This window comes from Frankliniella occidentalis, unplaced genomic scaffold, assembly GCF_000697945.3.
Source record: "Frankliniella occidentalis isolate FOCC.00 unplaced genomic scaffold, Focc_3.1 Scaffold187, whole genome shotgun sequence".
Classification (NCBI taxonomy): Eukaryota; Metazoa; Arthropoda; class Insecta; order Thysanoptera; family Thripidae; genus Frankliniella; species Frankliniella occidentalis.
In genome coordinates this window covers 502,894-515,644 of record NW_026267313.1, presented here as the reverse complement: position 1 = coordinate 515,644, position 12,751 = coordinate 502,894, and the positions used below count along the sequence as shown (strand labels likewise).

Here is a 12,751-nt window from a genome sequence, read left to right as displayed (position 1 = left end):
CCCTTCCTCTCTCGCGCTGCCTCTCTTCTGTTGCAACCGCGGTGTTCACAATGTTTCCTTTCTGTTTGTGTTTGTGTATGACGAGTGGAGAGGTGGAGGGTGCGGCTTGGCGTGGCGTTGCTCGGCGCGGCGGGGTGGCTCAGGTGTACTGCTGTGTAGTCGCGGGGTGGCGGCGGAGCAGTAGAAACGACAACGCCCGTCATGCCAAAAAAAATTTATGAAGGGAAAAAGTCTTTTTTATACTGATTTTTTGTTGTTGGTGGTACAGGTCAGCGAAAACGGCTTGTTATTTCCCGTATCGTGTCTGTTGAACAGGATATAACCTAATAATATACGCACCTCTACTGGGGGGTTGCACCCCCTCGTGGCCATGGCTAGTCGATCGCGGTACCCCGGATGAGAAGAAGACGTGCCTCTTGTGCGCTCTTGTGTGTGTTAGTGGGGAGGAAGGGGCAAATTTGCGCACATCGATTTCTCTGTCTCTCTCTCTCCCCGTGGGCCCCCCGCCGAGCGCGCTGCGGGGACCTGGTCACCCGAGAGCCGCGCGCTCCCTGCCTGCCGCTACCCGGGTCACAAGATTATTGGGTGAAATTAGTTGTGGACTCTCGCGACGACTATAGGGTGGCGTCGGAGCGTGGGAGACGAATATGCTTTACTGTCGGTCATTTTTCACATAGTAGATATTGTCTTATGAGCAATCATTTTAGAAATTTTATTTTGACGTAGTTTTCCTGTTGCGACTAGAACGTCTGCTCGAGACTCAAATTTGTATTTAGAGATGAATTCTTATTCTTTTATTTTTAGTACCCAGTTTCGTTTGTTTTGCTTACACGTGCTTAGCACGTTATGCTGCAGCAAAAGCAATAACACAACCGCAACGACACACATTCATTCAAACAAAACCAACACAAATTTTCAACTCGAGTGCAAGAAAACCAGCTTGTTCTGGTGGCGGTGGTGGCGCACTAGTTTTGTGGTTTGCATCGCTGCTCGCGTTGCTCTCGCTGTTTGAGCTTTTTTTCGTCTGGATGCGTTTCAAAGAGCTCCGCTGGGCTGACCTCGACCCGGGAGGGACGGGCAGGGACGCACAGGACGCAAACGAGCGCGCCCCGCAGCCCTCCGCCCGCCACCCCTCCGCGCGCAACCCCTCGCCATTGATACAACTTATATGCCGCGCATACTACACACGCAGCCACCAGCGAGGGGGGGAGAGAAGGGCAGGGGGAGGGTAGTGAGAGGGGTGGCGGGCCCAGGACCGGATCCCAGAGCAGCCTCACGCTCGCGCGCTGCTCTGCAACGTAAGGGGATCACCTTGTCATATTATGACAGCACCTTTTCAACGGTCAATCCACAGCGCTCGTACGTGTGTGTGTGTGTGTGTGTGTACGCGCACGCGCGTGTGTGTATGTGTGTGTACGAGTGTGTAATTCTTTTGACGGGCGGGCGAGGGCGCCGTGAGTGAGTGACTGAATGAGTTGTCTTCGCGTGCGCGCTCCGCGTCGCCATCAGGTTACATTACCCCGTGGTCTCGGTGTTGTGACAGTGCTAAACGCCCCCTCCTTACCCTCACCTCTGCTCCATCTGTTTCCTCTTGCGCCTGTCTCCTCCTTGACGCCCCTCTCTGCTCGACGGGGAGCGCCCCCTATCGGCCGTGGCATCTCACCCTGCTGCTGCTGCTCTGAGGCGTCGTCGTCGTCTGCTAGCTCGGGGAGGTGACATCGTTTTGGGGCGCGAACTCTTCGGCGGGTGTAATCTCACTCGCGCGCATCCGCCCCGGTTGTTTCCTCCGACAGGAGGTCGTCGCGACGCCACATCCATCGGCCTCCTGCACCGCGGCCCCCTGCAGCACGGCCTGCAGCAGGTGGAGAGACGCGCAGCGCACCGCGAGCCACAAAATAAATAAACTCCTTCCATTTCCATATAAACGGGTGCACCGGGCGTACGCACTTGACCTGCTCTGGCGCCTCTCTTCCCCCTTTGGCTCCGTCACTCTCTCTGTCCCCCTCCCTCCCTTCCTCTCTCTCCCTCTCTCTCCCTGAGCCGGCGGCGGCGGCGGCCAGGTCGTGATGAATGTGTCCGCAGACAAGGTGCTCGTGTTGCCCATCGGAAAGGGCGGCGGGGCTGAAGGGGGGGGGGGGCAGTGCCGCCGTGCATCCGGTGGGCTCGCGGCGGGGAGCCGGGGGCCCGCGCCGCCACAATGCAACCCCGTCCTCGCCGCCGCGATCCAGATCATAAGCGTGCTTCCTTCCTTCCGGACGCGCATACGTCGTCGTGCTCCAGGACGCCGTCATCGCCGTGGCCGTCGTACCCGTGCCCGCCGGGCATCGCTCGGACGTCTCCTTTGGCGCGTTGACACCGCCATCCTTGAGACCAAAACCACCACGGCCTACGGGGGAGGGAAGGGGGTTCTTGTACGCCGTGTTCCTGCCTCAGTAGATTGTGCCGCGTTGTCGCCCCGCGGCCCGGTTGCCACTCACCGCCTCCCGAGTGTGTGCTCGTCCTGGGGGGCACACACTCTGCCGTGTTTGCCCACCTGAGGAGCCCCGCGCCTCGGGGCCCGCCGAGCCACGCCGTGTGTTTTCATAACACGGGGTTGAAACTTGACCACTGCCTTTTTATTTCCCCCTTCTCTTCCGAGGGCGCGCGCTTGTCGCCTCGGGGCCGGCGGCGGCGCTGCCAGGCGTGATGGATAATCCAGATGAGGAGGGGGAGATTTGGTCGGCTGAAGTGTTGTGTGCTGAAGTGCCCGTTGTTGTCTGCCCGCAGGTTGTTCGGCATGAAGCGGTGCGCGCGCTGCCAGGCCGCCATCTCGTCGTCGGAGCTGGTGATGCGCGCCCGCGAGCTGGTGTTCCACGTGGCGTGCTTCACGTGCGCGCTGTGCCACGCGCCGCTGTCCAAGGGCGACCACTTCGGGCTGCGCGAAGGGGCGGTGCTGTGCCGCCTGCACTACGAGGCGCTGCCGCCCGCCTCGCCCACCCCGGGCTTCCCGCCGCCGCCCGGCCCCGGCGGCGAGGGCGGCTTCTCGCCCGTGCCGCCCCCGTCGGCGGCGTCCTTCCGGGCCGTGCCGCCCTCGCCGCAGGGCATGTCGCCGAGCGGGGGCGGCGGCCTACCCCCCGGGGGCCTGTCCGGCGCGCTGCCCCCCGGCGCCGCCATGATGCCCCTCGGGCCGCACGGGCCGCTGCCGCCCCACCTGGCCATGCCCCACCACGGCCCCGGCGTCGGCCCCGACCCCAAGCTGCCCTTCTTCAACGGCGGCGTGCCCCAGGTCGTGGCCCCCGGGCCCCGGCAGAAGGGCCGGCCGCGCAAGAGGAAGCCCAAGGAGATGGAGGGCATCACCGCCGCCATGGGTAAGTCAGATGTACACTCTGAATTAGTTTGAAATGCTCAATTTAATCCCCTATCAAAATACCTTAAAATACCGCCAAACCACAGATCGCTTATTGCACGATCAATGCGAGGGTCCCATTCAACTAAAGATGCGCTGCGCTAAGCACTTATCGAGAACACGCTTGCCCTTGATCAACAACTGTTCATGAAAAACCGAAAGCACGTCTCCTGTGTATCTGCCCACGACCACGTGGTTTGGGAAGCGACCCCTGTAACCTACATCCGTCTCAGACGTCGGGTCTGGCCGGCGGCAACGGGCACACGCTTGGCTGCGCACAGCCCCGGCCGCAACAGGCCCGGCGAGCGCGGAGGTAACAGCCGTTTGTTTTGGGCGTCGATGAGCAGCAGCAGGCGGGAGGGGGAGCGAGAGAGACGGCGAGCGTGAAGGGCTTTGGGGCCCGAGTCAAGGTGTGACGAAGAGGGAAGGAGGGTACCGAGGAGCGGGAGACCACCGCCGCCGCCACGCCGCCTTGACAAGCTCATCTCAATCATCATCCCCAGGAAGCTCGGCCTCACCGGTTTTAAAATGCATGCAAATTAGGGATCACGCTGAAGCGCCCTTGCCCCGCGCGCCGCTCCCGGGATGTGGTTGCGGCGGCGAGCTGTTAGGTTAGGCCCTTCGGGCTGCCTGGCCCTTTAGACTGCCTCGGCCCTTCTAGATGTGAGGCCCTTCTAGCAGTTTGGCCCTTCGCTACTCGTTAGGCCCTTCCAGCCGTAACATTAGGCTCTTCGAGGTGTTAGCCTCTTCGCGCTGTTAGTCCCTTTGCGCTGTTAGGCCCTTTGCGCGGTTAGTCCCTTCGAGCTGTTAGTCCCTTCGAGCTGTTAGTCCCTTCGAGCTGTTAGGCCCTTCGCGCTGTTAGGCCCTTCGATGACACCTCGATTCCCACGCGGCGCCGCGGGGCCCTTTGAGCCCCGCGAGGCCACTGAAGCGTCACAACACGACACGCTGCGCCGCCGTCAGCAGCAGCAGCCGCGGCAGCGGCAAGCTCCTCCGCCGACGCATTTTCCCACTCCTTGACCACGATCAGCTGCTCGATCACGATGTGAAGGCTGGAGGCGCCGCCGCCGCCGCTGACCGGGACGGCACGGCGTCGCGGCGCCAGGCACGACGCGGGGCTGCTGCGCGTTTGATTCATTGACGCACCGCCGCCGACGACGCCGACGCCCACGCCGCCGCCGGCGCCTGCGTGACGCCGACGCTCTCTCCCTCGATTCCTCGCTGAATTTTTCATCCTCCCTCGTCCGCCTCCGGAGGGTCCGGAGGACGCGCGGCCGACGGGCGGGCGGTGCCCCTTGGACTAATTGGGCCCGCGGCCCCCGCGCCACCCTCCGGGGAGGAGGATGTCCGCCTGGCGGAGCGGGTAGAGCGGGGCGGGCGCGCCCCTGGCCAATCCGATTAGCCCTGTTAGCATGCGCTTGCCGCTGGAAATCCAGCAGCAGCAGCGAGGGCGGCGCGGGGTGCGGTGCGTGGGGGCGGTGGCTCTGGCGGCGCCCGGCTCAAAGCTGACGGGCGCGGCTGGCTGTCACGGTGACGGCGCGTGACGTGGCGGCGGTGGCGGGGAGGGCGCTGTGTGACATGTCGAGATACAATCCGCGCGTGACGGCCCGCATATTGTCGGGGGCCCCGCCCGCTCGCTCCGCGCCTTCACCTCCCCGCTTCGCGCGCCCCGCGCGAGCCTGAGATTGGCGCGGTGGTTGCGCCACAACATTTTATTGATGATTGATTTATCGGCTCTCTTGCAGGAGACATGGGCGGCGACTCGTACCTGGACGGGCCCTTCGGACCGGGCACCCCCGGCATGCACGGCAACTCGAGGTCCAAGCGGATGCGCACCTCCTTCAAGCACCACCAGCTGCGGACCATGAAGTCGTACTTCGCCATCAACCACAACCCGGACGCCAAGGACCTCAAGCAGCTGTCGCAGAAGACCGGGCTGCCCAAGAGAGTACTGCAGGTGAGAGACTCTTTCTCTTTTCCCCCCTCCTCCCCCTCTTTTGTTGCACGGTCGATGTGTCGGTGCGACCCTCTCTTACGCCTTTGAGTTACGTACCTTTCATGAAGACTACAAGTCCCCCCCCCCTCCTCCTTCCCCTCCCCATCGCTGTTCATCTCGCTCGGTTCATACACAGACCGTGCCATCAATTAAATGTGCATTTTTCTGTGTCTGCACTGGGACGACCCTTCTCTCTCTCTTTCTCTCTCCCTCCCTCTCTCCCCCCCTCTCTCCCTCTCTCCCTCTCTCCCTCCCTCTATCCTTCCCTCTATCCCTCCCTCTATCCCTCCCTCTCCCTCTCACTCGCTCTCCCTCCCTCAGCTGCAGTTGAGGTGAGAGGGGGAAGGGGGAGCGGGGAACACAGGAGGCGTCGCAGTCCTCGCCTATGCCTCTCCTTGTGTATGTGCGTGTGTGTGCGTACGCGCGCACGCGCGCCCCCTGCCTCCATTCCTCAGGCGCCACGGTGCGTATAACAGACTCTCGCAGGCCTTCTGCCAAAACCTCCATCATATTCCGCGGAAAAGCGTCGCGGCGCGCCCGCCCGCCCCGCTGCTCCCTTCCTGCCCCGCTGCGCCAGCCCTGCGCGCCCTTCCTGCCCTCAGCGCCGCTCACTGTTCGCTGCCCTTTTTGTTGCGCCTCGCACTTTGTGCCTCTCTTTGCGCGCGCGGGGTTTTCATCATACATTTTCTTTCTTTCATTCAAATTTCTGGAAGGAAAAAAGTTACATTACTGAGTTGTCATCAGTTTTCCTAGGCGATGTATTAAAACAGTAAACTAACTCTATGTCCTATAACAATAATTCTTGGTTCAATAGTTTCCGCCGAGGCTGTTGCCCGGCGCCGGGCGGCCCCGCCATGTGTCAACCGGGACCGTAAATTTAAATAGGGAGGGTCGGGGGCTGGCGCTGCTGGCGCTGCTGGCGCTGCTGGCGCTGCCGGGGCTGCGCCTCTGGCTGGCTGCGCCGGGGGGCCGCCGCGGTGCCGCGCCGCGCCCGGCCGCCGGCGCCTCGCTCACCCCTGCGCCGCCGTGCCGCGCCCAGCGCGTGCTTGTTATTTCTGTGCTGTTCGGCTTGTTCGCTGCACTCGACCCGTGATGACAAATCCCCTGTCCGCTGACTCTGGTCACAAACCCCCTCTCCCCTCGCTCTCCCTCTCTCTCTCTCTTTCCCTCTCTCTCTTGCTCCCTCCAAACCTCCCCGCGCCGCTCATCAACTCCCCCACACGAGACGCGAAACACCACCTCACCTTTATTCTCTCACCGTTCCTCTTTATTCATATTTCAAATGCAGCCTCTCCCCGCCCACCTCCCCCTTCTTCGCTCCCCCCTCCCCGGCGTCCAAATTTTCAAAGAGACATCCTCCTCTGCTGGCCGGGCGGGCGGTGCCTCTGGGCGGTGCAGGTGACTTATCTGTCAGTGCGTGAGGGGCGGGGCGGCCCCATCTCCGCGAGGAATTAGACCTCTTTCCCGATGCGCGAAGGGAGAAATATGATCCGTCATATATTTAGTCCACTTTGATAACAAACGGGCTGCTGCTGCCGCGCGCGGCCGTTTGTCAGAAAGCTTTATAAATCAGCTTTATAGTGCGCGTTTACCGCAAGGCGGCCAGTCGGCCAAGACGCTCACGGCACGGCCGCGAGGCACGCGGACGAGCGCCATTTAAGCGCAGTTGAGCTTTTTATTTGAAAAAAAAAAAAAAAAGAACATTCTTTTAAAAGAAACGTTCAGGCACCTTTAAGCGTAGTCACACGCCTTGCAGAAATTAAAAAACAATTTTAAGATGAGTTAAAAACATTTTTATATGACGGTGTCCTCAAACGTAATTAAGTTTACTGACTTTGAGTGTACTAGTCACACTTGGGTTCGAGAACTTTGATGCTGCTGCTGCTGCTGGTGCTGTGCGAGTAGAAAATGCTCTGAAAGTGATGAGAGAGATACATGAAATGGCATCAAAGAAACTTTTTGCACTAATTAATTGGCGCGTTGATCCGAATGGAGCCGAAGGAGAGCCGAGGGGGCGCCCGCCGATAAGACGAGGACGGCTTCTCGTGTCCTCGTCCGAAGGAGGCGGAGCGGAGGCAAAAATAAATACAGGCGGCTCGATTATCTAAAGCATTTCGAACCGAAACCGACCGAAGAAGAGAAGAGAAACATTCAGAACTTTACCTGGTTCAACGTATGTTTTTCACCCACCCAGACAAATCGGGGAGAAGGGGAAGTCATTGGGCGGAAAATAATATCCAACGCGCGTTTGCCGTCACTTGGAGACCCATGAATCATGATGGGGGGCGTACTGCACAGCGTCGCGGCGTCATCCGCTTGCAATGAGGCGCATAGCGACACCCCTCTCCCCCCCTCTCCCTTCCACTCTTTCCCTCTCCCTTCCTCTCTCTCTCCCTCTCCCTCTCCCTCTCTCGCTCTCTCTCTCGCTCTCTCTCTCTCTCTCTCTCTCTCTCATAAGAGTCAGGTGATCGCTCACACGGCTGATTTCCTGCAGCAAGAGCCTCTCCCTTGTGTACGTTTGCCGAGGAGCAGGCGCGTCTCGAGAACGGTGTATAAATAAAAATACACACATTTATATTTTTTGTCGATTCGATGCGGTTTAATTTATTTCCCGTTGTCACGGCGAAGGCTTAAGGTAAGGGGTGTGGGCAGGGTAGCCTTCTGCCGCCGCGGCACCACGCTTGAATTCGCAGGTTATTTCCAACTGGCTAATTGCTGGTCCCTTCACACACACACACAACCATTCTATCTCTCTCATACACCCTCACAGACATACACCCTCTCTCTCACTGACACACGCACAGAATTGATGTTCTAGAATACATTTGGCTTCTCCGGGTCAGCCGTCTCAGTTCCATTTTTTTCTCGCTCCCTCGTATGTGTAGAACCTTACCTTCGCACCGACTCGGCTCCCAGCTGTCCCCTCTCTCCACTTTTACCGCCCATTTCCCAAACGCGCGTGTCGCGTCCTTGTCTCCAAACTCGGCCCGATTTACTGCGGGAATGTCCGCTGCGTGGCGCCTCGCCGGCTTACGCCCCTCTAATGTGACAGCGTGATTCTCCAACGCGGCGCGCGTAAAAATGGCCGACTTACGGCGGCGAGACGGCGCTGCTGCGCGGCGTCAGCGGGCGAGACCGTCGCCGGTGCGGCACTTACACCACCGCGTACACTCCGCCAGTCGTATCGCACAACAGGTGCACCAAATGCAAATTCGAGGAGTGAAAAAGTGTTATTGAAAATCTTGAAAGTAGAAAAGTTTTGTTGAAATTTTGAAAGAGGAAGTTACATTAATTTTAAAAGTTTAAACGTTTTATTGATATTTTTAGTGAAAATGCTCTTCTGTTTTCCTTCGAGTGTCTCGTGGATTTTGTCGATTTTGTGTTTGTCTTGTGTGTATGTGAATTTCCTGATTTTCAGTGGTTTTTGCTTCGATCTGTTGCAGGTGTGGTTCCAGAACGCCCGGGCCAAGTGGCGGCGGCTGATGCTGAAGCAGGAGGGCAAGGGTGGCGACAAGTGCGGCGGCGACAGCCCCGGCGACATGGACCACGGCTTTGCGGGCGGCATGGGCGGCGCCCCCGGCGGGCCCCACAGCCCCCAGTTCATCCTCGGGGGCTCGCCGCTGGAGTGCTAGCAGGGGGCGGCGTCGGACATCCTGGATACTCCAGAGTCCGACGCCCTCGGCTTCCACTCGTCGTCCGGCGGCGGCATGGGCGGTTACTACCACCACCTCCAGCAGCAGCACCACCAGCGCCGCTACCACGACGACGACCTCCACTGCTACGACGCCGCCGACGCGTCCCTCGACGCTTCCTCGTCGGCGGCGTCCCTCGTCGGTGACGGTGACGACGACGAGTCGCGCCCGTACCTCTGCCTCGCCCAGCTCTAAGCGCTGACCGTCACCCCAAACACCTCGAAGTCTGCCGCAGCACGCCAAGACGACCTGTGTGTGTGTGTGTATGTGTGTGTTGGAGCACGTGCTCCAAGGTGGTGACAGACATGTTAGTCAGTGCATTGTGATATCCGTTGGAGAAGCAGAGAAGTACCTGAACATCGCCCTCGTTTGGAAGGGATTATCCCCCCCTCCCCTACCCTTTCTCATCTCCGGTCGTGCCCCTACCCCTTCCCTCCCGCGCTCCATAAAAGGAACGCGCCTCGAAAGGCGCTCTTCAACACAGACTTCTTTTTATAAGTTCCTACCAAATGACATTACATAAACTTAATTATTCTTGGCTTGTGATCGTAAATATTGACTTGTTTATTATTTGAGCGATGTACAAAGTGTATACACATAGAGCGGAGAAAAAGATTATTATTATTATCATCATTATTACAATCATTATTATTATTATATATTCTGCGCCTCGGGGACATGTGTCACCTGTGTGAAAAGTGTAAAGCCTGAGCTGCTGACAATGGGCTGTAATGTATGAATGTTCTGTAGAAAAAAGTAACTGGTTTTCATACTATTAACTTAATTGGCGATTGTTTTTTTTAAAAAATGTGACATTCTCAGTGCAATAGGACGCGTCCTGGTCCTGGTGTGTGTTTAAGATCACCTCTTTCGGCGCGCTTCGCCGCTTCGGCGCGTCAAACGACTCAACTCTCAAAGACTGCGTGGTCACAGGGTGAGGCGATCCGAGACATCGTGCAGAGCAAAGTGGAAAAGAGGCGTTGTAATTGTGATCACCGTCACATGTTTGCCTAATTGGTGAAAATGGCGGAAAAATGCTCTTGTGGTGCCCGTTTTCTTCAAAAGAACCCTTTCGGTACTGCAGTGTGCTACGCTCTGCTTCGAAGAATCCCTATCGCTGATTTAAAAGCCTGGCGAGAGAACCGGCGAAAATTCACAGGTTGGCAGTGGCAGCGGTGTGTTGGCAAGCATGTAGGGGAGAGGGAAAGGGAGGGGGGAAGCAGTCGTGGGAGACCCGGCCTCTTCCTTGAACAGCGTGTGGGGGCGCGGGCGGGCAGCAGAGAGAGAAAAGAGAGAGAGGGGAAGAGAGAGGGATATGCAACGGTGCGAAGCAATGCAGGCATGTAGTAAGAGCCTGCAGCAGGTCTGAGGGGGGTACAAAAGGGCTATGTGGAGCGGCCGACCGGGTATCTGCAAGGGTTGAGGGAACGACTTGAAAGTTAACCAGAACCGCAAATTTTATCTTCCTCTGACCCTCCCCCCCTCCCTCCAAAAGGCGCCACTGACATTCTCTTTCTGATCCTTTCCTCTCCTCCCGTCGATCTGTATTTGCGGCAGCAGCGTCGTGCTCCGCTTTCAGTCACGTCGGCTAAAAGCTTGTCGGATTAATTAATGATAATTATTCGCCGGGTCCGAGCGGGGGCCCCGAGCGGCACTTCTAGTGTTACTGTCCGGCCACTTTGTTGCGTTCCGCCAGCGAAATTTATAATTCTAGGGCCACGAGCGGCCAGCAAGCGAGCCCATTTGCATCGAGCGGAGACTCGGCGGAAAAATCCGCAGAGACATGATCCTTTTTTTTATATCTTTGCTCCAAAATTTATTGTGGCTCTGCCTGCTCGCCCTCCCACACAAAGACTGTTTTCGAGAGGTCATTGGACTAATGAAACCGCGACGCCTCAAAACGGCTCTGCCTTTGCAAATGAAAAGATTACATTAAAATTCGGCGAATATGCGTTGCCGGGCTACAGGCCTCCTTTCACTTTGCCCTGCACAACAATAATGCTTCAAATGGGTTCAAAAGAGGAACGAAATAGTTAAGTTATTTTATAGGAATTGTAAATTGTAATTGTTGTACAATGTCAAATGATATACATATATATATTAATTTTATTTTTATCACGTTATGTTCCTTGAAGTTGTTTTTTTTTCGGTACTTATTATTGGCAGTTGTGATGTATTACAAAACATTTTTTTGTAATTGTATATTGTCTGTCAAAAAAAAAACCAATCACATGAATTGGATTGCAATTTTTTTCATTATTTTTTTTTGTTGCAAAACTGCAGTTTTGTCCGCATGGGCAAAAAATTAAAAGAAAAAAAAAATTGGCACAATATTTACATCTTGGTGTTTTCTCTTGCAACTTCCCTTTCCCTGCCTCACCTTAAACACAGCAGGCGGGACACAACGCGGCCCCACCACTTACGTGGACCGCTCGCGCGACAATCTCACCTCATTTTTCGTCCGCCCTGCCGCGACTCATATCCTCTCCGCCACGCCTCGGCTGCTCGGCCACGTCAGCCCCCTGCTGCTCCTTGCCCCCTAACCTCCGCGGCCTCGCCACACCGCCCCAATCGCACGGCTCTAGGGGAAGCGCCGATTAGTTTCCCGCCATTTCACTCCACGCTCACTCCGCGGCCCATCCGTCACCTTCGCCCCGCCGGTGCCATACGTCTGACCCCCTGCTCCCCTTCACCCCCCCTCTCTCTCTCTCTCTCTCTCTCTCGCGTTCTGCTACGCGGAGAGAGAATGAGAGGGAGGGAGGGGAGGGGAGCAAACTCAACCACCATAGTAATGGCAGGCTGCCAAAGCCTAGTCTTCGAAAGCACACACAACTCGTAGTCGTATGACACACACACACACACACACACACACACACAAACACACACACATCGTGGGCGCGCGTGTCGGGGGCGACGTGTTTGCACTAGAGGCAGACAGCACGACGTCCAAGCTCACTTTGTCTCGCGGACGCCGCGGCGGCGTTTCAAGTTTGCGACCGCTAAACAGTGATATACCTTTTCCATTTGCACTGATCAATCGCTCATCAACGCGTATATGTTCAACTGCGAGTTATACACAACTCGGTTTTTACACACATTTCTGCATTCATGTGTTCAACTCCTCTGTTAAACACAAGATTCAATACGTTTAAAAAAATGATTAGACGAACTCCGCGTGGAAAGTGATCGAACGGGGAGTTGAACAGTAAAATGGGGGGGGGGGGGGCGTGAACATTTAATTTATCTGTGTGATCGAAGGTGTTTATACACTAGCAAAGTTCGGTATATTCGATAAGCGATAAGCACTAGCATTTAAGGGAGACCTCCTTGACTCGACTTGACTAAGCCAAGCGAGGCCAAGTGTAGTAACTCCGAGGTGTCCAGCAGGGATGTGCGACTTCGATCGCATTTTTGCAGGACGCCTTGAGTTTTGGCACCTTTCCCCTGCAGAGCGGCCTAGGAAAGGGGTGTTCAATAAGAGAGCCCCTTAACTTTGTTTTCACCCATGGCCCTCAAACGCTCTTACTTTTAAAATGTTGCAAGATGTGCAAAACGGACGTTAGAAAAGTGTATTCCAGCTGCACACTGGGTGCAGAGGGGCGGGCGCCGCTACCGTCGCCGTGGGACAAAGGGACATGGGCGCAGGGTCCCCGGCGGGGCGGGACAGGGCGGGGCGCT

The 12,751-nt window shown here is 57.1% G+C and overlaps 1 protein-coding gene across 1 annotated transcript in view; it reads left to right on the top strand.

Moving 5' to 3' along the window:
* The window catches only part of LOC113204909 (LIM/homeobox protein Lhx9), an 82,257-nt gene extending 70,847 nt beyond the window's left edge, over positions 1-11,410 (top strand). The window contains exons 3-5 of the mRNA XM_052272116.1: positions 2,767-3,347; positions 5,131-5,342; positions 8,825-11,410. Coding sequence (XP_052128076.1) covers positions 2,767-3,347; positions 5,131-5,342; positions 8,825-9,013 — 982 coding nt within the window. The 3' untranslated portion in view covers positions 9,014-11,410. The remainder of the gene's footprint in view (positions 1-2,766; positions 3,348-5,130; positions 5,343-8,824) is intronic.
* The last annotated feature ends 1,341 nt before the right edge of the window (positions 11,411-12,751 follow it).